The sequence below is a fragment of the Fulmarus glacialis genome, unplaced genomic scaffold, assembly GCF_000690835.1.
Source record: "Fulmarus glacialis isolate BGI_N327 unplaced genomic scaffold, ASM69083v1 scaffold14642, whole genome shotgun sequence".
In the NCBI taxonomy this organism is placed as follows: Eukaryota; Metazoa; Chordata; class Aves; order Procellariiformes; family Procellariidae; genus Fulmarus; species Fulmarus glacialis.
Genome location: NW_009196021.1, coordinates 322 through 25,778, shown reverse-complemented (window position 1 = coordinate 25,778; position 25,457 = coordinate 322). Strand labels below are relative to the sequence as shown.

Here is a 25,457-nt window from a genome sequence, read left to right as displayed (position 1 = left end):
ATCTGACACAAGTGTAGCTCTGTATCAAGTTTACTGATGCTGAGGTAGATAGCAGGACTTCTGGAGTCTGAGGGCAGGGCATCCTTCCACACACACCCCACGCCCCACTCAAGACTGAAAGCTGGACACGGCTGTTCAGGACTGGCTTGTCTAAGCAACATTGCTGCTGCCGTTTATCTTGTTGTTTACAGAATGGTCTCTTAGCAGCTGTGCTTTTCTTCTTACAAGTGTCAGTGTGCATGGGCCACCAAGAACCAAAGATCTGGGGAGTTACATCTACATGCTGTTTGTAAGCCCACTAATAGGGTATCCACTGTGGTCCCACTGTGTTAGGAACCAGACTGGGCATCTGGTACAAATAGAATTTGGTCTTGCGTGTGGTAGACACGCCATTTACTGTAACATTGCTCACTGTAACCATGAAAGCTGGACTCTATAACACTGTTTCCTGTCTCTCTCTTTTTGCTCCTGTTCGCCACTTCCTCTCCCCTTCCCCACTTACCTCAGAAGACCTCACGTCACTCTGGAGGTAGCTCCTTCATTGCTGGAAGAAGAAGTCGATCCACGTCCCCTGCTCAAGAGAAGCACGTATCCCACCACGAAAGGCCAAAGAAGGTAAGATCTGCACAGAGTTTGTCAATCCAGAGAGGCAGAGTCATGTGGAATGGAGGTGAGAAGGGGAGGAGCGTGCAAAGAGCACCGATGGCTCCTCAGATGAGCCCTGACTCTGTAAAGAGTTTCACAGTCAGAGATCTGAATAGTGGCTGCGTTTTTAAACAGGCCTCTAGAAATGTGTATGCAAATAGAGCAGCACAACCATGGGGAATGTGAGGCCAAGTTTGCATGTTCAGATGGTGCCAGAAGGGTCCTGGCAGAACATGCCTATGAAACGTGCCTATGAAACGTCCCCTTTCTGTCTTGTGGCAAGTCCACTTTGAGGATGACATTATGCTATGGTTTCCTGCTACTGAGTTGATCTGTGTCGAAGTAGTTCGGTTTTAAATGCAGCAGCTCGAAAACAGAAAATTGGAGGTTGTTATCCTCAGATCCCAGAGTCCAAGTTTTAAAGGACAAAAGGATACTGATTAGTAATCTGCATTGTGGCCAGCAGGTTAATTGTAGGCAAGAACAATAATTAGTATAAACTAGGTAGTATTTTGTTAGTTAGATTAGGCAGTCACAGGGATTCCACCTGCCTCAAGTCTACCTGGGGAAATAGTTTATCTTCGTTAAATGATTGTTTAGAAGAACTTCGCATGCCAGATCTGACTGGTACAATAGTTAGTTGTTTAACATTACTGGTTAAGATGTACTCATCAAAACTGCTGCAGTGTTACAGGACATATTAACAGCACACCAAGGTTCATAATTAACCAACTGACTCACGTGACAAATGCTCATATTTCAAGGAAAAGCAGCAGTGAAGGTACAAGGCAGAATCCCAGCAGACTCCTGGGTTCTGACAAGGGTGCAGGTTCCAGGGTGGAAGGGACTGTACCAAAAGAAATGAAGAGGCCAAAGGCTTGTGACGTATTTGTTATTTATAACAATAAATAGCCCTAAAAGGCAGGACACACGTTTTTTGGAGGATTCGGGTTCTAAGTCAAGTGGCAGCAGAACAAGAAATCTTCCCTACCCCTTGATACAGCTTTCGCAATATCAAGAATCCACAACGTAGTAGTGCCACCTTCCTTTGCCCCCTGTCTATCCAAAGCAATGGGGTAGGATCTGAAGCAGGAATCACTTATACAGGGATACTGTCAGTATGGTCAGATATTTTTAATACTTCATGGTCTGTATCCTGGTTTTTGTTAGCAGAAATCCAGAATTACTCTACCAAGCAACCTCTGGATATATTCCACTATAGTCAAAAGCCAAATTTACCTTGTTGTATAAACACAGTTGGTGATACCCCTGCAAATCGCAGTGTGAATCTTTTAAGTCTTGCCATAGGTGTCTGACTGTTTACTTCTTTTTTGTTTGTTTTTGTCTTGTTGCAGTAGGCATCCTCACAATGCGTAAATGATTTTGAATGGTAATGATAGTGACCCACATCCAGAAATAGCCCGATGACACTCCGGTGGGTTTTGTGGCCTAAGTCTGATGGATCTCAGCCCAGTCTCCAGGGGACAAGGGCATCCAGGCTTTCAAAAGCAGTACAGCCATCAGTTAATACTGACTGACACCCTCCTGGCATGCCCAGCTGAGAGTCCGTAAATTCTGTGGGCAGGAAAGCCATCTCCTTCTTTATTTACAGAGGTTATCCCGCAATATCCAGTTTGAAACACTGCCCACCATGTCCATTACGTATTTGGGAAGCTTGCCCAAACCGTACCTGATACGTGGGCAAACAAGGCAAACCTCACTTACGAAGTCTGACTGACACCCTCCTGGCATGCCCAGCTGAGAGTCCGTAAATTCTGTGGGCAGGAAAGCCATCTCCTTCTTTATTTACAGAGGTTATCCCGCAATATCCAGTTTGAAACACTGCCCACCATGTCCATTACGTATTTGGGAAGCTTGCCCAAACCGTACCTGATCCGTGGGCAAACAAGGCAAACCTCACTTACGAAGTGGTGCCTCCCCTGCTGCCGACACCAAGTCAGTAAATTTCCTACCGCCGACCAGGCTAAAGCGTGTGGGGAGTATTTACTCCCCTTGTGTGTTCAGCTGCTGCGAGGAGAGGAGGAGGTGGGAAGGAGAAAGAGCATCTGTGCCATGGACGGGGAGCGAGCGCTTGGCACAAGGTGAAGGGCTGTACTGGAACGTGCTATTTTTAGCCAACAAGCAGGCAGAGGGGCTGGGAGAGAGGGCAGGATCGGGGTGATTGACGGCAGCTTTGGAGAGCTCAGCTGTAATTATAACTGACAGCCTGTGCAAGTCCAAGGCTGGGGACCGTACGAGGGTTTCTATATTTGCACAGCTTCTGGTGGCAGGGGTGGGAGCGCAGTCACGTGCCTGGCAGGTAGGAGCAGGGGAGGTGCTGCTTCCCGGCTTTAGTTGGAAAGCAGGTCAGCGCCAGGGGGAGAGCGAAAACAGGAGGAATACGGATTTATTTATAGGCTTCTCAGTGGCGCTTGCCACTATTGTTAGCCTCTGGGTTCCTCAAAAACGTGCAGAGGCTCCGTCTCGCTGCTGCCTCACCACTCTCCCCTCCTGATGGCTCATCGGGTTTGCGAGCAGCAGATCCGATGGAGGCCCCTTCCAGAGCCGGGATTGCTTGGCAGGGCCGCAGCACAAGTGCAAAATCAACTCCTTCCACTTAGAGAGGGGGAGTCAGCACGGAAAGGGGGATGAGGTGTGCAAAGCTGAGATGGGCAAGGTATGGAAGGCACTCTCGGCTTCCAGGGTTGTTGGGTAGTTTACAGGTCTAAGAGTGGTTATGAAGTGCAGGGAGGAAGGACTGGGTGTGAGGCAGTGTGGGAACAGAGACCTTTCGAAGGGGTACCCGAAGAGGGGGTTGAACCATTAGTTCCCACATGGTTTTGGAGTACGTGACTAGCAGTGCATGATCTAATTGTACATGTTTCAGGGGAACTGGGCGTGCTGCTGTGCTGACCTGAAGTAGAACAGCTTTTTCTTGAGCCTGTCCAGCTGTGCAGCCGGCTGGTCCCGTCCTCCCGGAGCTGGAGGCGTTGCAGGGGAGCTGATCGCTCAGCGGCAGACCAAAGCGTGTGTGTGAGTCCCCGGGCTGCAGGTGCTCATGTCTCTCTGCTCCAGAAGGAGTTCAGTTCCTGACAGCTCTCTTCCAGTTCAGGGCTGTGGCTGCTTACTTAGGCTTTACAGAGGAAAACTCTGGCTAAGTTAATGACTAAGTGAGGGAAAAGCAAAGACTCAGGATTTGGACTCCTAAGCCCTGCTGTAAAACAGTTCAGCATTTGTGAAGAGTCTTGTTCTCTGTGGAACAAGGGACAATTGTGATGTGGGACTGCAAGCCAGCGTCGGCATCCCCCGCCTTTTGCAGGCGCAAACGATGCCAGCCCAAGCATTTCCTTCTGTGGTGTCCTGAAAACGGGAAAGCTCCAGGCTTTGGGTTTTCCCCAGAACATACCAGGCCTCAGCAAAACCAGCCCCATTTATTTCTTTGGGGTTGGTATTGCAATGTGCTCTACCCTGTGGGAGCCTTTGCAGAATTTGTTTGTTTAAAAAAAGAAAGAAGAAAGAAAGAAAGAAAACAATAGCTAAATACCAAGAAAATGCTGGATGACGCACAGAGGTTGAATGAAGTACAGATGTTCTGTCACCTACATTGTCTGCTTGAAACACACAGAAAAAAATTACCATGCTCTGAGGAATGAAATTTGTCACACCAGGAGCAGACGGGAGCACATGCACTACCGCATTTTTAGGCATATACCCCATGGAGGGAGACACTTGTCCAGTGTTATTCTTAGTGAACACCTGGAACCCATAAGCAAAATCAGGGGACTTTTAATTTGGATATGGGACATTGTTATGAGAGGAACGGTCCCTGCCCAGTGGCATAGGAAAAAGAGGCAGGCACTTGGAGCAAATAAGCCCACCTGCAGTTGTTCCTCAGGTCTGGGTACTGAGCCAGTTCTCCACAATCATAACAGACCTTTAGCTCCTGAACTGCTTCTCTACCCACGGCGGGGGGCACTTTATGGGGGTACAGGGGCCGTCTCTGTCCTGCCCCCCTTATCCCTTTAGCACCAGCCAGAGCGGTGCACGAGCCCCCGGTCCCACGGCGTCTGAGCAGATGTACGGAGGAGCCTGCCTCCCCGCTGCCATTGCGTGTCTGTCTAGACCTGGTGCCAGTGGAGGAAACGAGCCAAGGGTCCAGCCTGGCAGATTTAGCACGCTGGAGAAGTTGTACGAGGCTGAAATCTAAGCCCAGTGGGTCTGAGGGGCTTTGTGTTTCCAGTCGGTGACAGAGGTCTACCTCTTGGAGTTTTGTGTCCACACAGGGCAAAGTGGACATTTTATTCAAGTGGGATGTGGGTGGCTGCTTGCAAGACCAGCACAGGCCTTTTGGGAAGGAGTACTGAATCTAAATCTACTCTGATCTAGCTATAGAAGCCTTGTTTTATAGCATCCTTGACCGGCTTTCTGTGACCTCTGGTTATGTGGGTGTTTAACCGCCCCTAGCAAATCCTTCCAGTAGCAGGGGGTGCAGCAGTAATTTGAGAGTACGCGAAGCCCGGCGAGGGCTGGCTGTGTGGCCTTGTGTAAAAACTCTGACACATTCAGAGTGCGTCTCAAGGCAAACCCGTGAAATCCCCAGCACGACCCTGGTGCAAGGGAGGTTGCAGGCAAGGGCTTAGTGTCCCTCTGCCCGGTGCTGCCTTCCTCCTTGCTGCAGCTGCCATGGCTGCAGAGCCAGGCCTCCTCCTCCGGGTGAGGGAGTTCAGAGAGCCTGGGAAAGAGGGAGGGAGCAGCAAAGCCCACTTGGCTCTTCCCAGTTCTTCCCTCCCTCCTTCTCCTGCCCAATCTACTTTTAATGATCCAATTGCTGGTGTCCAGCAGATTAGAAGAGGGGGCTCGGGGAAGGGGAGACGGCGGTGGGGGGAGCAAGAGGAGCTGTGCACAACCCTTTTTGGCAGCGAGAGATCCTGTTTCGTTCCTCCTGCGCTGGGGAGCTCGAAGGGAGATTGTGTCGCCGGCACGCCCCCGATGCAGCCGCGCTCCCCCCGCCGCAGGCCTGGCCTGCTCCATGCCCACATGCCAAGCCCCAGCTGCTCAGTCCTGCATGGGGAGAGTTTGTTTTCCATGAAGTTTGTTGCTGGGGGCAGGTTCACGTTCCCTGCAGACTGCAGCTCACCCAGCCAGCCAGCCTGCTGCAGGGACCGCCGAGCGGCTGCAAGGTAGGGCTTGGCTTTTGCTTGCAAAGATGGGATGGGGGTGTTGAAAGGTTTCCTGCTCTCACGATGCATCCTCCCTCCCTCCTCCTCCCCTGACTCCTGCTTCATGGCACAGCCAGGCAGGTCTCTGTGGACAGGCTGGGCTGTTGGCAGTGGCTGTGTTGTCTGTGAAGTTTCCTGGAAGGAGGGTTTACAGAGGAGAGTGCCTGTGTGCCAGGGAGATGGAGTGTTGGATGCAGAAAAGCCAGATGGGGAGAGGGCACTTGAGAGGTAGGGGAGAGTGTTGCTTCCCCCTTGTCCCTTTGCCCTCCCCTCCCTTTGTGCCCTGCGGCTCTTGCAGGAAGCATTTGGAGCCTTCCAGTTCCCGGAGAGAACCCACACGTTTAAAAGCCTCTGGTGCAAGCTGGGGAACGCCCCGGGTTGTCTGAGGGCCTGTCCACACAGGCAAGATAGCCAGGAGTGACTGAGCACCCTGACTGTCTCAGTGCCGTGGCCTCTGCGGGCAGCTGAAGTAACCTTCCCACCAGTGCCTTGGCCTGGGGGCAGCCTGGCCCGTCTGCAAAATATCCATGGGGTAACAGAGTTAATTGTCTTGCCCATTTAACACAGGGCACTGCATTTCTCCAGTAATATTGAAGAAGGTGTCAGATCCTGTTGCCCTTCTGAGTACCCAAAAGTATTAGAGAGTAACTGGAGGGTGGAAGATGGGTGCTACTGGGTGTGCAAAGGCAATGGGCATCCCAACTCTGCAAAGCTTTAGGGCTGCTGGCTGCAGCCCAGAGAGCTCCTGGGTACCGGCTCCTGTGGGTTTCTGCTCTGCCCGAGCAGGAGTGACACAGAGAGCCCAGAGAGGAGGTGGTGTGGGAGAGGGAGAAGTCCCGACGGAGGAGCAAGGTGTGCCTATGGGCATGGCCTGGGGCTGCGTGCAGGGACACCCAGCAGAAGTGCCGTTGAGCTCCTCATCAGGCTGTGGTGGTTCTGGTTTCAGTGCAGTCTTTTGAGCAGAGCACGAAGACTGGTCTCTGTGGGATAGATTTTCTAAATAGTTTGAGTGCAGTTGCTCAGCACATGTACTTGGGGCCAGATCTTCAAAAGAGCTCAATACCCAGCATTTAGCTTTTTGGAAAACCTGACCATTTATTCAAGCATCTAAATGGGAGCTGAGGCATTCCAGAAATCTGGTCCCTATTGTGCAGGCTGGGTTCTTGCTGAATATGTACATATGTACGTACTCCTACATATAACCAGAGGACTGCTCAGTTAGCTGTTGTAGACTCTGCGCTGCCGACAGCGAAGGGAGATTTTTCAGACAGGACACAGCCAGGATTTTGAAGCTGGAGGATGTGAGTTTGGTGGTTGCCATCACAATGAAACTGTGGGAGGTTTTATGGTTCACTGTGGTGACAGTCAAGACATTTCTGCTTTTCCCCGTGTGTGTGTGTGTGCGTATGTAGGTGTGTAGGTTCATTGTCATTAACCAAAGTGGCTTGGCTCTGCCTTGTCTCATCTTGACCATGATACGTGAAATTAAATCATTACAGTGCTGTCTCGCTGGCGTTTGCAGTGTTGTGTCTTATTCTCTCCTGTTGCAACTTCATGATTGAAATGCATTTGGGATTCAGGGTCTGAAAATGAGAGAATAAGCTTTGTGGTATTCAGAAAGTTTAAGGACCAGGGTTTGTGCAGTTGTTTGGCAAAATGTATTGTAATGAGGTGTCTGGCTCCTGTTTTCCATTTCTGGCTTCCATGAGTGGCATTGGCAGCATAGGCAAGCGTGTGTCCAGGTGGGGTGGGGATACCTGACTTTTCTTTCTGAATTTTTGGGTGACTTTCTGTGAAATCTTAGCAAGCTCTCTCATCCCATGTGCCCTGGTTTCCCCATTTGTAAAATGAGATGTAGATATTAAAAACCTCTCTTCAGCTTGTTGAAACTCTCTGCTGTGTGCTATTAAGTGGGTGCAAATTGTTACTACTACTGGAATAATGAACACTGATGTGCACATGGTCTGTGACAAGCTGCTTAACTAACTGGGCCACGGTTTCCCCATCTTCCTGTCCTAGAAGACCCATGAGACTTAGAGTTTATAGCACAAGAAGCCCCCAAGTATTTAAAACATTATGAGATTTAGTAAAGATTTAATTTTAATTTGTCTTTTGGCACTTAGTCTGTAGAAATCACATTTTCAAGCTTTCCTTGTTCACTGCCAAAGCTGGAAATGTGTATTAAAGAAAGGGAAGAAAAGAAAACAGAGATTCTTGTAAAATACTGTAGCTCTAGGAACGGTGTCTTTAACAGATATGCCAAACGCCAGAAGTCTTTTGATAAAGTGATGGATTTTAGCAGTGTTGGTCGGGCACTCAGCAAGTGCAGTGAAGCTCTAGGCTGGATTTGGCTCCTTTTTTCACCAGCTCATCCCAGTGAAAGCTTCTGTGGCATCATGGCAGGCTTATACTGGCAGGGTCACTGGTGGCTGCAGCATGGGCCTCCTTTTCGAGTGCTTTGAAAATTCAACCAAACCCACACTGGAAGGTGCTGATTTCTGGAGCACTTTTGCTTCACCTCTGCTTCACTTTATGCCTGTCTTCTCCAGCCTTTTCCTCCTGCCCTCTCCCTCCTCCAGCCTCTTTTTTTTCCCCATTTAGTGTATTGTTTCCTAAGCTAATTATTCCACTCTCTTCTCTCCCTCCCAAAAACACACAGTGGAGCTCATGTATTTGCTGCAATCGCATCTTCCCCTGACAGCATCCCATCTTTGGCATGTGCTGGCAGCTGTAGCCTCAGGGCTTTGCCTGCATGAGGAAGCAATCAGCGTCTTTCTGGAGAATCAATGAATTTCAGCGTGACTCTTCTGTTCTGAACGCACCTTCAGCCCAGACTGAGGACTTCAGCTCCTAGAATAAAACGCCCACGTGAGGGAGTTGTACCAGAATAGGCATCCTTTCCCACAAAAAGGTCTCAGAGACAAGAGGATGGATTTTTCTAAGCCCTGCATCTCATGCAGGTGTTTATCTGACAGCAGGTCTCTTGGTCCGCACACCAGTGACCACACTGGGAAGTTCAGAACTCAGCACAAAAGTTTCTGCAGCTTCAGCGAAGGCAGCCACATCTTTAGTTGGCATTGGTAGCATGGAAAAGCTCCTGTAGTCAGCTGAGTGTGTTCCCACGGGAGCGCGCAGCTGAGGAAGACAGGGAGGAAGCAGGAGTGTGTGATAGAGCATGCTTTTCTATCCATCTATCCTGTATGCCAGCTGGCCTGGGCATCCTCAAGCCCCACTTACTTGAGGTCACACTGGCCTATGTTTTCAATCCTTTCACTGGAAACATCTCAGTTTTAGCATAAACATCCAGAGAGCGCTATATAAGAATAGCCTCCTCGGTTACAGTCTGTTCCTCAAGAGAATATAAAATCAGGGTGGGCAGGACTCAGTGTTTCTCAGGCCATGATTTTTCCTTGCTTTGCAATTTGAAGAATCTCATTTTTCTGGGGTTTTAGTGCGAGGGAAGAAACCAGGATGAAGAAATCAAACTAAATAATCTGTCTCCTGTTAGCAGAGATGGACCCAGACCAACTGTCTCTGTTGGGAGGGGAGATGTGGGGGATCTGTAGGTTAGGTTCAAGCCTAGGTTCTGAAATCTCTGCTGACTGATCTCTTTACCCGTGCACGTGCAACACGTGCTGAAATCAAGATTCTCCCATTGGCTGTACAGAGTGGATCTGAGAAACCCTTGAAGAAGGTAGAGAGCGAGGGTAAGGGGGCACCGAGTCCCTTTGGGGAAATAGCAAGAGGAAAGCTCAGGTTTCTTGAAATCAGCCAGAGCTTGTTAAGTCCTTCCCTATCATCTTACCATAAACTGATTTGGGGGCTTCTGTTGATATTCTGCACTCCAGATGTTGGCTGCAGCTGGGGTAGAGATAGTGGGACGCTCCCAGCCAGAAGCTGGGATGTGGGGGAAGGGATACTGGGCTTGTGTGGATGGGTGGAGAAGGAAAGAGGAATATGAATGTATGGTTGTAAATCCACCCCTACACACCCTCCTTTCTTTTCCCTTACAACTGCTATTCTCAGCAGAGGAAAAGTTAGCCTTCCAGTACTCTCTGATTTCTTTTGCAGAGTCGGAAGGACAAAGAAAGACCTAAACAGAAGCACAAAAAACGTCCGGAGTCTCCCACCAGCCTTACCCCATCCTCGGTGCCCGTCGCTGCAGAGAAGGTACCAAACCCACTGATCGCGAGCATGTGAATGCAGAGTGGGGAGGGAGGGCAGGGGGAAACCATCGACGCTGGCTTTCCTAGGAAGAGGGGAGGACAGGGCAGAAGAGCAGAGAAAGGGCTTTTGTCCATTTATTTTGATTCCTGATTCGTCACATTCTCGCTCTCTCTGCCTGACTCCCCACCTCGACGCCCACCTTGGGAATTTAACACGGCAGCTGTCTTGATTTCTGTCAGCACTGACGACACAATCGTGGAGCTAAAATCCCAAGTGATTGAGCTGTAAGTGCCAGCCTGTTTTGCAGCAGATGTTCAGATTTGAAGCTCTCGCGGAATAGATAAATATCCATGCTTTGGCCTTTTCTGCTGCCACATTGTAAACAGCTCGGGCAGGTGGATAAGCAAGGCAAGGCTTGTGGGAGGAGGTGTTATCCTTTATTAGACAAACTGATGCAGCTGAGGGGAAAAAAAACCCCAGACAATCTTAGAAGCACGTAAGATCTTCAAAGTGCATAATAGAGGTAGCTTTTCTGTGTGAGACAATAGGAGGTTGGTTTCTATTTAGTTCCTTCATTTCAGGAAAATTCAGGCAGAGGGGCACAGTGTGGTGGCCTGTTTTGCCCCTGAGGTGTAGAGGCAGTCCAGTTCTCTGCTGGGAAGATGTTGCTTGTGTGGGTTTGTCTTCTCAGTGCCCAAGGCTTGTGGGGCTGGTGGGGCACAGTCAGGATGTCAGTGTATTTCTGCTATTCACTGCTGAAATCGTGCTGCTGACATGGACTCTTGCACCTGGCTGTAAATCAGGATAGCCCTGAGCTTTCTGTGATTCATGCCAGCCCCAAACTCCAGTAATGCAGAATAGACACAATGGAACTTGCCTCGAGCTTGCATGCAACAAGGTGAGGGCCAAGTTTGCAGTTGTTCGGGGTCAGGGAACAAGTGAGCTTACTCCAGCACCTGGACCTTTGGAGTTGTACTCTCCTCTCTGTAGTGGGAATGTAAATTAATGCAACTCCTTAGCAGGGCTGTTCTGGTGTAAGTGAGAGTAGGACTAGGGCCAAGCTCCTGCTAGAACAAATAAACAACATGTCCCAGGAATGTCCTTTTGTGCACAGAAATGCTACTTGGAAAGGCTTGGGTGTCCTTTACGTGCCTTGTGAAAATGAAAATTCACGGACTAGCAGTGTCTGCATATGTGACAAGCACTGCAGGGGCAGTCTGGAAGAGCGAAAGCTCCTGCCAGTCAGCACAGGGTTGCTTTGGGTTAGGACTGAAGAGGATTTTCTGTGTTCTGTGTGAGGCCAAGCCTGGAAGCAGGGAGTAGATGTAGGTCAGAGCTGAAATGGCAAAGCTGGTCTCATGGTTCTCAGGCTGGGAGAGGCAGAAAGTTAGAGCGGGACAGAGTGGAGGAACAACCTGTGAGCTGCAATCGCCCTTGATTTACCTGTGCTCATGTTGGGGCAGCTCAGCTCTGGCTTTTGGGAACAGCAGATTCACCCAGTTAACAGAGCTGTCAGGAACTGATGGCCTAAGAAGATTATTTTCAAGCTGAACTGAAATCCAAAACCTGACTCTTGGCCAGCTAGAGCAGTTGTTAGACAATTACCCACTGTGTCCCTCCAAAGCCCTGCCAGACCTTTATAAATAAGGAGGGAAGGGTGCAATTCAGTTTTACAGGCAGCTTTCAACTCTTTGTAAGCTAAAATTCAGGAGATCCTAATTACTGTAGCTGTACTTGAGTGACAGGGTTTTAGTGTTTCCCTAGGGAGTTATTATTAATCCTCATAACAGAAAGTGTATTTGCCTTGCTTTTTTGTGCATAGATCCCAAAGTATTGTTCAAACTCTGTTACCAAAGGTACTCACTCCAGATCGAAATGTAAGAGCTGCTCAGCAGCCTGCTACAACCCCGCACAAACCCCTCGGGGGGTGGTTGTATGAGGCTTTCTGGATAGTTGCACCAGTGTAACATTGCACAGGTTAGACTAATGTAAAACCTTGAGACACATTAATGTAGCATGTCCAAACAGGTTTCCTCTTGGAAGCCAAAACCACCTCTGTCCTTTCTGGGTCTTAGACTAGTACAGCTCATCCCAGTAAAGTGTAGTGGGGAGTGGGTAGAGTAGATGCAGCAAACCAAAAGCTGATGTTCATGGAGTGACTAAACAGAAGAGCATTGCTAGTCCCTGCTGTGCCATGGTTAGAGTCTGAAGAGAGCTGGCGTCTCTTCCTCTCCTTACCACCTGCGTGATCTTGGGTAAATAATTTATCGCTTCCGTGGTCTTCTCCAAGTTACCCAATGAACCAGAGCATAAACTCCCCAGGGATAATCTCTGAAGGTGACACAACCCCCAGTCTTCCGTGGGGAGCAGCTGGGTGAGAGCAGATCTCAATGGCCTGCAGCAGTGAGGGCAGATGGTCGTGTCCAGGCTCCTGGGAGGAAGACGCTGGCCTGGAGTAGCCTTGCGGAGCCATGGGAGGCTGGTGCAGCCCTTGATGTCCGTGCCAGACCCATGCTGCCAGCTCGCCATGCTGCTCGCACCGTAGCCAAAGTGGTACCACACACAGTGAGTCCCAGGCTCGCGTCCTGGTGCGCAGGCTGTGCTGGAGCAGGGATTGGACTGGGGGCACTGGGCATCACCAGTGTTTTGGAGCCGACAATGAGGAGCAGAAACATCAGTCAGACGAGTTAGCAGAAGGGCCCTGGCACCGCTTGCTCCTTGGGCACTGGGACTGCGGTCAGACTGTAGTGTGGCACCAGCCAGAAGGCCATGGAGAGGTGTTACTAGTACCTGAAGCCACGCTCCAGTCTGCTCCCAGTTTGCTCAGCCTAAAAGGAGCCTGGGGCAACAGAGCCCCAGTGCCTGATGTTGCTACCAAAGTCCTTTGAAACTTTCAGCAACCCTTTAATAATGGATTTTCAGAACTACATAGAAAATCAGTAGGACTTTTCAAGCTACTTCAGGTTAGGCTGACTAGCAGTGGAACTATGTTTCATTGCTTTGGAGGAACAGTGGTATATCCCACATCCTTGTTCGCTCAGGCAGCCTGGCCTCTGGGTTCACGTTTTTCTTTAATTTTACAATCCAGATTTATTTTTCAGTTCCAATTTTCACCTAATACGTCGTCCACCCTGTGCTCTCCTCTTGAACCATTTAGTTATGAAGAAGATCCTTTGATGTGGTTTCAGTCTTCCTCTTGAAATCAATTGTGCTAGACCTTTGACTTCTGCCAGATTTTGAACATCTCACTGAGTGCTTCCCTGCATCTTCTAAGAATCTAAATACCATTAATATCTGACACTTGGACTCTGCCAGGCCTCCGTGTCCTGTCTGTGCAGTGACAAGCTCTCACTGCCTCACTCTGGTTTCGGGGATAAACACACTGAAAACACAATGGTGGCCTCAGCTCTCATCTACACCGGAAAGTGAAACTAGGGTGTGAATTCACAGCATGCAAAACGACTCTTCGTAACACCTCTTCGGAGCTCTCCTCCTGCCTCTAAAAAGTGTCTTTGGGCAATGTGATTTTCATCGCTCTCAAAGAGGGGCAGGACACTCGTGGGGCACAGGAGCGTCCCTTCCAGAGAGCAAGCAGAGCGGCTGATCTGCTGAAAATCCCCAGTGGTGCTCCAGGGCTGGGGCTTTTGGATGGATTGAGGGGGATTGCAGACAGTGGATTTGTGCTGGATATAGGCTCCCATTCGTTGTCATGCTGGCTACTTGGAGCTCCTACAGGCTTTTTGGGGAGTGGGAAGGAGGCAGAAAACATCCCCTCTGGGTAATAGTTTCTGGCTATTTCACGTGGTCTATCCAAAAATGCCAGAATGCTGCCAACCAGTAACGCTTTTGAACAGCCTGTTGGAAAGATGGCATTCATGGAGCGGGCCTGGGGCAGAGGAGGGTTTCTCGCCAGGGGAGGAGCAGTGAGTCTCACCAATGAGTCTTGGCAGCCAGGGCTGCTCCGTCCCTGTAGTCACACACCGCCAGACAAATTCAGGAGGCAGTTTCTGTGCTCAAGATCTCTCTGTGTAGCTGGTGCCTGGTGCTGGGATCGGGGTTAGTGAGCAGCCGAACGGCAAGCAGCGTGCCTCTCCCCTCCTCCTGCAAATGCCCCTGGGGAGCCATGCTGCTGCTCTCTGTTGCACTTGCAGTAAATCTGCAGGATTGCAAGCCACCCCAGCTGCCTTCTTCTGCCAGCTGCAGACATCATGATCACTTGTTGACACACACTCACACATGCTACGTGTTTTGGGCTGCAACATCTGGCTTGCTCTGGGTTTTGTAATCTAAGCCGTGGATGCCAAGGCCTCCCCGCACCCACCCTCTCCCAGTCAGGTGCTGGAGAGGGAGCACAGCAGGGCGAAGAGCACGCGATTGCAGATGCCACGGGAGGCAGGGAGACTTTCCAGGTTTCCCACTGTTATTTGAGCTCTCGGCATCTACCCAGGACTGGCCTGGAGCTGACAGATCCTGGGAACCTCTGCACTGCGCCTGGCTCAGGGTAATTCACAGTCGCTGGGGAGGGGTAGGGGTTTGTGGGGGAAGGCTGATGATTACCCCTGCTAATCAAAGCATGTCTCAGCATGGATATTTGCAGTAAGAATCCCTGAACCTTTTAGCATCCCTTGTCCTGACATGAGTGGGAATTTGCCAGTGACATCAGGGACTAAAAAATACGGTCTTCAGCCCATCTGTGTCTCCTATCCCCACCTACAAAGAACAGCAGCACAGTGCTGCCTGATCTCGAGGTTGAGGGGAAGGACATGGTAAAGGTTGCGAGTGGCTCAGACACAGAGGTGCCGCAGCTTGTGCAAGCGCTTTGGCCCGGAGCTCCTGATGGAGACTCTGACCTCTACCTAGCGATCCAGCGTGGAAAGGCAGCTGGTGCTTACAGCCTGCCTGGGTGGCTGCTTCAGCAGCCTGTGGTGCGTGGGCTGGAGGAGCTCCTGCTCTCGTCGCATTGTTCCTCGTTCGCGTCCTCCCTGCTTCCCCTCACCAGTAGTTTAATCCAGGGCAAAGCCGCCCTGTGTTTCCGACGCGGCGCCAGCCTCCCCCACCCCTTCTGTATTTCGTCAGTGGTTCCCTCTAGGAGCTCGTCCCGCCAATCAGGAGGCAAAGAGATGCTCTTCTGATTTCCCATAAATAAATTAATGAATGAAGAGCTTGGGTGCTGCACAGTGTCACAGAGAGGCCAGGAAACAGGTACAGCCCCTCCGGGGACAGCCCGTGCCGGGGGGAGGAGGTGCGTGCATGCCTGCGCTTGGGTGCCCGCGCGACTTCGTCTCACTTCTCCCGGCTCTCGGGCTGAGGCAGGAGTTTCCCCATCAGACTGTCACCTCCAGCTGGGGCAGCAGGTTTATTCTGGTGACATTTTTTCACTTGGTTGCTTTAAATAGACCTTCAAAATGTAGCTGCTGCCTCATTTTGAAAGAGAACTTCCTCAGTGCTTCCCTATTTTTTTTTCCTCTGCAGCATGCCCTCCCACACACACCTGTTTGCAACACACAAAACATTGGTGTTTCTGCATACACACACACGGATTTCCATGCTGGAGAAAAGCCGATGATCCAGAGATTGAGACCTCTCTTTATGCACAAGGCAAGCAGCAGGCATGCATGTTTCTCCAGTCCTGCTCCCTCTAGGCAGTAGCCCTGAGCTGGAGAATCTCCTTCGTTAGGGAGGCGATGGGACTGCAGCCCTCGTTACTGTTATTAATATTGGCATTATGGTAGCAGACCCCTCCCCTTCAGATCAAGGCCGTGTTGTGCTTGGCAGTCCACGTGTGTCTCCTGGAAGGCTACGCTGCCACACAGAGCTTGCAGGCTCCACGGAGCAAAGTGGGAAAGAAATAGAGGCACAGAGAGGGGAAGTGATTTAGTGTGGTTTCAGTTTCCCTCTCTTTGCTCCTCGGCTGCAATGCTTGGGCCCTTGCTGCAAATTCGGGCTCTCTGGAACGGCTGCTAGAGAAGGGCCCTTTGTGGTGAGGAGGGTTTGTGGTAGGTACCATACAGATCTGTCTCCCGTGACCTGTTTGGCAAACAATATCTAGGATAGCATTTGGCAGGAGGTGGGAAAATCCTGCCCCTGAAATCTCTGGGAGTCTCTCAGGGAGGTCTGTGAGGTCAGATCAGCCCTACAGGTGAGTGTCTGTCCATTCACCGCCTTCAGCTGAGCCAGCTCAGCCTCTCTTACCCCCCTTTTTTTTTTTGCCTTTAATTTTGCAATTAAGATTTATTTCCCAGCTCAGATTTCCCCCTTCCACCCTGCACTAATTCATTACTTGCCCTGCACTCCCTTCCTGACACTCTGGATTTAGAACATGTCTTCTCATGTGGTTTCCCCCTGCCCTTCTGTGGCCTCGTGCACCTTGTGCGGAGCTCCAAAGAGGTGAATTTATGGGGGGAAAATTCGGTGCTTTGCATTTCTGCTGAGACATGAGCCATCTCGTTCCTCTGACTTCGTGAGCAGTCTCAGGACTTCCCATAGCCCCCAGACACTGCTCTCCTTTCCCTCCCCAGGCAGATGTGGAAAGTCGGAAAGATTTTCATGCTCCCTCTGAGCTCATAAATCAAGAAGGCTTAATCTCCTACATCCAGGAGTCTGTGATGAGAAAATACAGATTCCCCCTCCTCTCCCCCCTAATTTCCACCACTCCCTTCCTCCTGTCTTTCATATTCCCGGCACATCTGGTGTGTGTTAGGCTGCCAGCTGTTGCATTGTGCAGAGTGATTAAACCATGTGGGAGGAATGGGGAAAGATTTTTATCTGGGCATTCATGAGTCTGCATTACAAGCCCTTTTTTCTTTAGCTCTCCCCAAGAAGAGGTCATCTGGAGTCAGGGATAGTGGAATGTAAGAAAGGTATTGTGCTCCTCTGTCTCCCTTGTATCTGCTCAGTAAGAAATAAAAGGTGTTTGCACTAATGTACAGGTGTTCTATTTTGGGCTGTAACCATCACATTAGAACTATGGCTATAATATTGATTGGTTGCAGTAATATCTTGCAAGAAGTGATCTTTGAACACTGCTAGTTTGGCTTTGAAGTGACTTGAAGGTGAAGGTTTCATATCCTAGCGTGGGTGCCCCGGGGGATCTGGTTTTCGGTTCATTCCACTCTCCCCCTGCTAAACTCCCACACTTCTCTCTCTCATCCCAAGCTCCTGGATTTCCTAGCATCTGGCCAGCCTCTTCATCTCCCTTGCTTCCATGTCTCTTGCAGGCTTATATGGGGTTTGGATAGCATCTGTTGCTGCATGCTCTGATGCTGCTCTAACAATGTCACTGTGAAATATTTACTGCAGCAGATTTGGAAAGCCCTGGGCTGGCAGTGGAGGTGCTTCAGTGGATGCTTTAGGGAACCCAGGTGTCCTGGTTTCGGCTGGGATAGAGTTAATTTTCTTCCTAGTAGCTGGTATAGTGCTGTGTTTTGGATTTAGTGTGAGAATAATGTTGATAACACACTGATGTTTTCGTGGTTGCTAAGTAGTGCTTACACAAACGCAAGGAGTTTTCAGCTTCCCATGCTCTGCCAGGTGCACAAGAAGCTGGGAGGGGGCACAGCCAGGGCAGTTGACCCAAACTGGCCAAAAGGATATTCCGTACCATATGACATCATGCTCAGTATATAAACTGGGGGGAGTTGGCCAGGGGCAGCTCGGGGACTGGCTGGTCGTTGGTTGGCAGGTGGTGAGCGGTTGCATCACTTGTCTTTCCTGGATTTTGTTTCTCTCTCTCTCTCTCTCTCTCTCGTTGTTTTCCTTTTCATTACAATTTTTTTTTTCCAATTATTAAACTGTCTTTATCTCAACCCACGAGTTTTCTTACTTTTGCTCTTCAGATTCTCTCCCCCATCCCACCAGGGCAGGAGGGTGCCGCGGCAGGAGGGTGAGCGAGCGGCTGGGCGGCGCTTAGTTGCTGGCTGGGGTTAAACCAGGGAAACTCCCATCACAGCACAAGGAGGAGCAAGTTCCCTCAGGTGGAATGACCTTGCTGAGAATAGCACACCTGAGAGATGCAGCTGAAATATATGCTTGAATTACAGCCAAATTCAGATTTTATCTGGGCTGAATAACCCTCTGAGGTACTCCCCTCTGCTGACGATGTGGGGAATCTCTGATGTCTGTGCCCTGATTGTCAGTGCCCTGTTTCATTTCCTGCAGTTAGATGGGATGAGCGTAATCTCTGGGACTATAAAGCCTGGTGCCACCAAGCAGCAGTAGAGGGGAATGTTGCTTTTCTCTCCTGAGTAACATGACCTGACCATCACCTTGTGGGCAGAGGGGACAATTACTTCTCTTAAGGGGAAATTGGTAAAAAGAGCCCCCGCTGTGGCCACATCTGGCCTGAGTGAGTCACCTTTGTGTTTGCTGCTGCCAGGGCTCCACCAGCCACCATGAGGGAAGCAAAGAGACCTCGGAGGTCGGCAGGTCGGAGGTGAAAGGCAAGAAGTCCTCAAGCCATGGCAGCAGCCACAAGGGGAAAAAGACGGGAAGCGGGAAAAGCTCGGTTGGCTTCAGCTCAACTTCATCCAGCGGGACCTTCCAGCCTGCAGGTAGGGGGTGAAGGAGAAGCAAGAGAGGAGGGGATAATGGGGGTGATGTTTTGCTTTGCTCCCCTTTGATATCTCTGAATCTGTAAAGATATCCGTTCACCAGCTAGTGCTGTGAAACTTTGCGGATGGCTATTTCTTTAACCCCTTGAAGAGAAAGGGAAAAGTCTTATTACTACTGACTCCATGCACAGAGGGAAGAACTGAGTCAGATGAGTGTTACGGCTCCCCTCCTGCGCAGGCCTGCTGCACTGTAAGGAAAAACAGATCCAGATGTCTGAGTGGAGGGAGGAGGGAAGGGATACTGTGCACAGGCAATATGGGCAGCACCTGCCCTCTCCTCCGTAGGTGGTACTGTCTGCAGCAGTGTTTTAAGGAGTACTAGTGGAGAGACCTGAGCCAAAACCTGATATCCAGGCTCCCCTGAGCTTTGAGTCAAAACCTTGCAAGGCTCCCATCTGCTCTGACCTTGCTCAGTTCTTTTTTGAGCTGTTGTCATAACGGCTAGCATGTTTCATCTCCTGGGACCCTGATCGGGGCTGGAGGGACAGTGGTGGTGCGGGGCCTGGGGGAGCAGACACATGCACGTTTGGATGGGATGAAGCTGCTGGTGTGCACCCCTCGTGCTTGCTAGAGAGCATCAAAGCGACAGGGGGGGGAGCAGGGCTGGAAGGTGACAAAGATATCCTTCAGCTCAGTAACTAGCCTGTGCCAGAGGACCTGCATTGTGACCATGCTCCTGTTGCCTTATGGGCTGAGTTACTGCCACCACGAGCCTTCCTATATCTGCTTCCCCTCTGCTTCCCCCAGGTACCTCCTGCAGCAACTTGCAGTGCTCCCAGGACTTTGTGACATTCCCCAAGCTTGAGCAGGACGACGAGAAGTACCGGAAGCCTGTCTCTTCCTCTTCTTCTTCCCACTGCTCCCCTCTGTATGAAGGCCAGAAGGGGGACATCTTTGAGCAGAAGGTGATCTTCTCAGGCTTTGGGTCCATCATGCGCTTCTCCACCTCCACGGTGAGCCAGCAGAGAGGCCGTGATGCTTCCCCTGTGGACTACAAAGCCTCAAACCCTGTCAGTGGCCCTTCGGTGGGGAGCAGCGGGGCCAGCAGTAGCAGCAGCAGCCACAAGCGCATGCCGTCCCTCAGTATGGAGGAGGGAGAGGTGCTGAAGGAAAAGAAGCACAAGGGTAGCAAGAAGAACAAACATGGGCCTGGCAGGCCGAAAGGGGGCAAAAGCAAAGAGATTTTGGGTGCCCAGCTGGCTGGGTCTACTTCTACTTCCTCGTCACCCTTCTCTGGGGGCTCTCTTGTTAGCTCCAGCATCGGCAACTCTTCACGGTCCTTCAGCCACACGGGGAATCTGCCCAGCCTCAGCATGGAGTCCCCGCTGTTGGGTTCAGGTATGTTCCCCCTTAGGGCTCCAGGTGTGCACGGTTCCTCCCAGCCCTGCTGTCTTTTTCATCGCATTTGGCTGGTGTCTGGACCTGTCTGCACAGAGTCCAGTCCCTTTAGTTCAGTCCCAGGAGCTATAAAAATCCACATCTGGGTGTCCCCTTTCCATCTTGACCTTCATCCTAGAATCTCCTCTGGGTCAGCTTCTCTACCATTGGAACTGGGCTGCAGATCTGAGGTGGGGGGCATTTCAAACCCTTTTTGCTCAAGTGCTGGAAAACCTCAGCTAGCCAGAGCTTAATTTCCAAAGCGATAGAGCGCGATATTCACAGACCAAACCGGAACAACCACAATCTGACCCCAAATGGGGGACTCTCGTAAGTGGTTCAAGTTTAACCCCTCTTTTAAAAGCAAAACCTCTCATCCTGGTCTTACCACATCCACGTAGGGTTGGGAGACTGGCACACCATTAACTCTGCTGAGAGGCTTACAGCTGTTCCCAGCCTGAGTCCCCTTCCCTGGCCTGGCAGGGATGAGGGCAGCCAGGACGTGGCAGGAAGGGGTTAAGGCAGCAGGCAGAGGAGGGGCCTGCTGCTCAGGGCTGAGGTTTGACACTGTTCTGGCAGCAGAACTTGTCATCGGTCTATTGTGGGTTGTTTGCAGATGCTCCAATTTAGGTCAGATCGCAAGGTGGGGGGAGGTATAATTTTGTTGTGTGTGCCTGGGAGCCCTGGCCCATTTGTATGCACTGCCTGAGAGAGGAGAGGAGCTGCAAGAATTGATGCAACTTGCATAATCATAACCTTAGGCCAATTTTTTTTGCCTCCCCCCTCTCCGGAACAACAAAGGGATGTTTCAAAGAGTAGGAGGCTGCCAGGCCCTGCTCTCCTGCCTGCTTGTTCTCCCATTCTTCTCTTGTGGAGAGATGTTGGCAGGGTTCTGAAGAACCCGGCTTTGGGCACTGCCTCTGCCGCCTGCCTGAGCCAAGGGGAAGTCAGACGGGTCCCCTCCCTCAGCAGCAGCTCTCTTCTCACCCTTTCTTCCTCATTTATCTGTCTGTGCCCCACCATGGTCCCTGGGCATCATGGAAGGGGACAGGTTAGCTCAGGAAGAGTGTGGTCTCTTGACCAGCACGGCCAGCAGAGAAGTGGGACTCTCTGAGTCCGCTACCCTCTTCTGCCACTGACTTGTGCCTTTGGTGAGTCACTTTATGCAGTGATTTCTCTGTCAGATTGTTTCGGGGTGCGAGGAGCAAACAAGAGGGGGGCAGGGGTAAGGCTGGAAAAGTTTGTGGTACCTTTTGATAGAAGGATTGTGGGCTGTGACCACCCTCGCTGCATGCCAGGCCATGAGATGCTGAAGTGCATGTTACACTTGTGCATTGGTGCCACCCTCCCTTTCTGAGATCAAGCCCTGCAGAAAACCAGCTGCTTCCAGGCCATCGGAGGGGAGTGTGGCTCTCTAACACATCTCCTCCCCTTGCAGGGATCTACACCAGTAACAAGGACCCTATTTCCCACGGGGGCGGAGTGCTCCGAGCTGTGTGCAGTACACCCCTCTCTTCCAGCCTGCTGGCACACCAGGGTACGTCGTCTCTCCCACAGCTCAACCGGTCTCCCTTTGCTAGCACCATCCCAGCTTCCTCCTCCTCGGTCTCCACCACGCAGGTAAGAACATCAGGACCAGGAGAGGGACTGTAGTTCAGGAGAGCGTTGGACAGAGCAGTCACTGGCAGAGCAGGGCCAGTTTGTGGGCACAGAGGAGTTGCTTCTTTCACCTGGGAACAGCTACTCTTCCTTCAGTTTGGAGGGGAGCTGCCAACTGCAGCTTCCCTTAGAGTCGGTAGAAAGATGTAGGCAGTTTTGCATCACAGCCCACGCAGCCTGTTTCGGGGTGGGAGGAATTGCAACCTAAAGGGATGCCTTGCTTTCCATTGACTGTAAGGGGAGCACAGACAGCGCTCAGGTAGCAGAGGCCTGGCTGTCGGCGTGTGGTGTGTCCCGTGCTGCTCATCCCCTGCTGCTCGGCTGGATCCTGCCACCAGTGCCAGCCCTACCTTCACTCTGCAGCACAGATAACTTGGTGGGAGGGCTCGCACATCCCAGCTGGGTGGGCTGTGCATGTGCCAGGAGACAGAGCCTTGTCCTTTGTCAGGAGCTCACTGTGAGAGGTGTTTTACAGGGAGGAGAGAGTTAGTTTTACAGCCTCAGTGTTAACACGGCTCATTCAGACCTCTTGGCTCTGAGATGGGGCTGGGAAGATTTCAACTGTCTAGCGAGACTTCCAAGGAGATATTTTTAACACTCGCTCTCATGAGCAAGCTGGGTTCAAGAGTCAGGAGGAGATGGAATAATGAAGTTATTTTCCTCTTGCGTTTTTTTGAGAAGTCATTTCTCTCTCTCCCTCCTTGTTTTGCCGTGTAGGTGTTCTCACTGGCAGGTTCAACATTTAGTCTCCCTTCCTCACACATTTTTGGAAGCCCCCTCGCATCTGGGCTATCAATCAACCCACTCTTAAATCAGTCGGAAAGCAGCCGGGCAGGTACGTGAATCAGAAGGTATGTGAGTTTGGACTTCCAAAGGGGTCTCCCTGGAAGAGTCGAGACAACTGCATCCATAGTTCTCCAGCTGCTCTCCCTGCTTGCTCCCATCCCATGCGTGTGAGAGCCAGGGGCTAGGAGAGAGGGACAGTGGCTTTCTCCCCAGGGCAGGAGGTGCTTGTGTTTGCCTTAATGAAGTGCTGGCCTGCAGTCCTGTAAAAGCATAGCTGCTGGTGTGTCCACTGGGTAATGTGTGTCCCTGGACATACACTAGAAAAGTACAAGAATGTAAGTCCTTCCCTACAGAAATTTGTTGTCTTTTCCACACTAAAGCTGTGCAAACCTCTTGAAAACTACTGTCAGCTTTTGCTTGCTCAAAATAAGTTAAAAGTTTTTGTTGGGGTTTTGTTTTCTGGGGTTTTTTTTAAATGAGAGATATCTCATACTCTTAATTTTCATCTTCCATTTCTGTTTTGAGTTACTTTCTGCCCTTCCCCTTTGGCTTTGTCATGAATGCAGCAAAATCCACTGTTTTCAACTTCCAAGCGTGAACATGCCAACACTGAATTACTTACAACTGCTCATTTTTTCCCACCAAGGCAAATTCATTTTTCTTGGAAAATTGCCTGGTTAATAAGCAGGAAACTTGAAGCATCGTAAGATTTCTTTTTTCCCAAAACAGAGTGGGCTTGATTTTTGTTTTGCACCAGTAGTTAAACAAAAGCACCCTCCTGATTTTCAGATGTTGCAGTTAGTCGTGCAACTGTCTCATGCTCCCCTAGCCCAGAAATGTTGGCAGCTCAGCATGCTGGATGCTGAACTCCTGGGAGGTAAAACTCTGCCCAGTGTCACACTGAGTGACAACCACTTTAAAGCGCACAGTCCTCATTAGAGGTGGCTCTGAGTTCTCCGGATAATCTGACACCAGTGTGCCCTTATTTGCCTTAACAAGTGTGCATGCCTGCATGTAAAGCATGAATGAACACGTATGCTTACTTATGACCTCTGCAAGCCCGTGGAAGGTGCCTGTCTGTCTCTCCGCGTGTCACTGGCAGCATTTTGTCTGTATGCCCCCGCCGGCAGCTTGCATCTGCTTGAGCGCAACGGGAAGGTAACCGCGCAGCTGACCCCAGTGCGAGTCAGGGCCGTTGCATGGGAGCTGTGAGTCAGGAGTGATTCAGTCACCTGGAATTAAGGAAAGAATGGGATGATTCAAAGAGTTATTCTTCCCTCACGGCGATCGACAAGAGAGGGATGACCCACTGCCACTTCCCCTTTGCTGTTATTTTGGCAAGGTGCTGACAGAAGGAAGCGAGTCAACTGTCAGGAATAGTCCTGTGGTTCAGGCACAACACGGAGGCTCGGCAGCCTGAGTTCTGTTCCAGCCCTGCGGCTACTAATGAATGAATCATGTAGGCAAAATCCAACATACAAAGCGCTCAAAAAAGCCTGATCCTTAGTTTCCATTTCCGAGATTGCTCTTTTTGTTTGACTGGGATCTTAGAAGCTTCAGGACATGTTTCTTCCAGTTCCAGGCAGCCTTCAGAACAGCTCCTGATTTTTGTCACATTTAATGTTTGTCCATCACTATCTCCTCCTGCTGGAGCTAGTGACCCAGAGGGTGTTAAGCCAAATTCACTTTTTTTTCCAGGGGGATTAATTAACATGCATTAAGCCTCCTGTGTGGGGCCGTTTTCACTTAAAAGTGTGGTGACTGTTTTAATCCCAAGTTGTTAACAGGGTGGTTGTGAAGTTTGAAGTAATCCTGCCTTGTTTTTAATTCAGATTACTTTTCCTGAGAGTGTCTGTAGACAGATCCCATGGAGATGTAGCTTTCATTGCAGTAATATTTGAACTCTTCACAAAGGGAAATGGTGTTACCCTGTCTTACAGATGGGGGAAATGAGAAACTGTTATCACTGATGCAGGTTGATACCAGGGTGCCTTTGGCAGTACAAAAAGTCTGATTCTTATCTTCCCACTCCCTTAGCTACTGTCTAGTTCTTCCTCCCACGGCTTGTCCTGGATCCTGCCTCATTATGATGACAGGCCAAATGTATTTATCTTCTCTAGTTGTCTTCAAGCCTCTTTTTCATACTTGCTGCCTTGGAAAGTGCTGGCTCTGTGTGATAACTCAGTCATCTCCCTGTTCTGTAGACAACAGGGTGGTGTTGGCCAGGAGATAATTGAGTATGGAGCCTGGTACTGTTTCAGAAAACCAGAATCGTGTGTGTGTATGTATCTATATACATGTATATATGCGCACAACCTCCCTGGGCTGCAAGCAAACAACATGACAGTAACAAGCAGGCAGTCAGAGCTTAGCTGAACGTTTGTTTGGTTGCAAGTTAAAACCGTTGCGGCAAAGCTGCACGCGGTGGGCTGTGGATATTTTTCAAAGGGTTTAGGTGGTCCTTGGATGGAAACAATACTGAGAAGCACTGCTTCTCAGACAGAGAGAGTCTGACTGTCCCAACCTTCTGTTAGCTGATCCTGGGTTGGAGGACTTAGGAAGATTTCATGCCTTGTGGTGTCCCCAAAATCAAGAGTTGTCTCCACATGATGTCTTATACTGGGAGACTACTGCTGACTGGCAACTGCTGGTCACCTCCAGAAAGCGATGGCTTCTTCCCAGAAGAGTGGACCAGTTATAATTGATGGCCAGGAAGACATTCCCACGAGGATGAAGGAGTGAGGATCCCACTCATACCTGTCTGTAAGAGCTGCTGAACAACAGCTGCGTTTGCTTGTTCTCAGCAGTAGAAAATACTGCCAATAACTAATGCCCTGCTCAGGGCATTACACTGTAAATCACAGTGTTCCCTGCAGGAGACTTCCTGGATTCTTGCACATAAGAAATGTCTCTTATTGTGTGAAGAAGAGGAGGGGCAAGTCAGCCAGCTGGTGCAGGCTGTACTCGCAACATCTGACACGTCCCAGAGCGAGGG

General features: G+C 50.4%; 1 protein-coding gene across 1 annotated transcript in view; it reads left to right on the top strand.

Moving 5' to 3' along the window:
* Positions 1-23,620, top strand: part of MLLT6 (myeloid/lymphoid or mixed-lineage leukemia (trithorax homolog, Drosophila); translocated to, 6) — a gene marked incomplete at both ends in the record, with an annotated part of 32,565 nt that extends 8,945 nt beyond the window's left edge. Inside the window, 8 exons of the mRNA XM_009572065.1 lie at positions 508-615; positions 9,936-10,034; positions 18,406-18,580; positions 19,388-19,978; positions 21,456-21,637; positions 22,394-22,511; positions 23,292-23,339; positions 23,565-23,620. Coding sequence (XP_009570360.1) covers positions 508-615; positions 9,936-10,034; positions 18,406-18,580; positions 19,388-19,978; positions 21,456-21,637; positions 22,394-22,511; positions 23,292-23,339; positions 23,565-23,620 — 1,377 coding nt within the window. The remainder of the gene's footprint in view (positions 1-507; positions 616-9,935; positions 10,035-18,405; positions 18,581-19,387; positions 19,979-21,455; positions 21,638-22,393; positions 22,512-23,291; positions 23,340-23,564) is intronic.
* Positions 23,621-25,457: the final 1,837 nt, after the last annotated feature.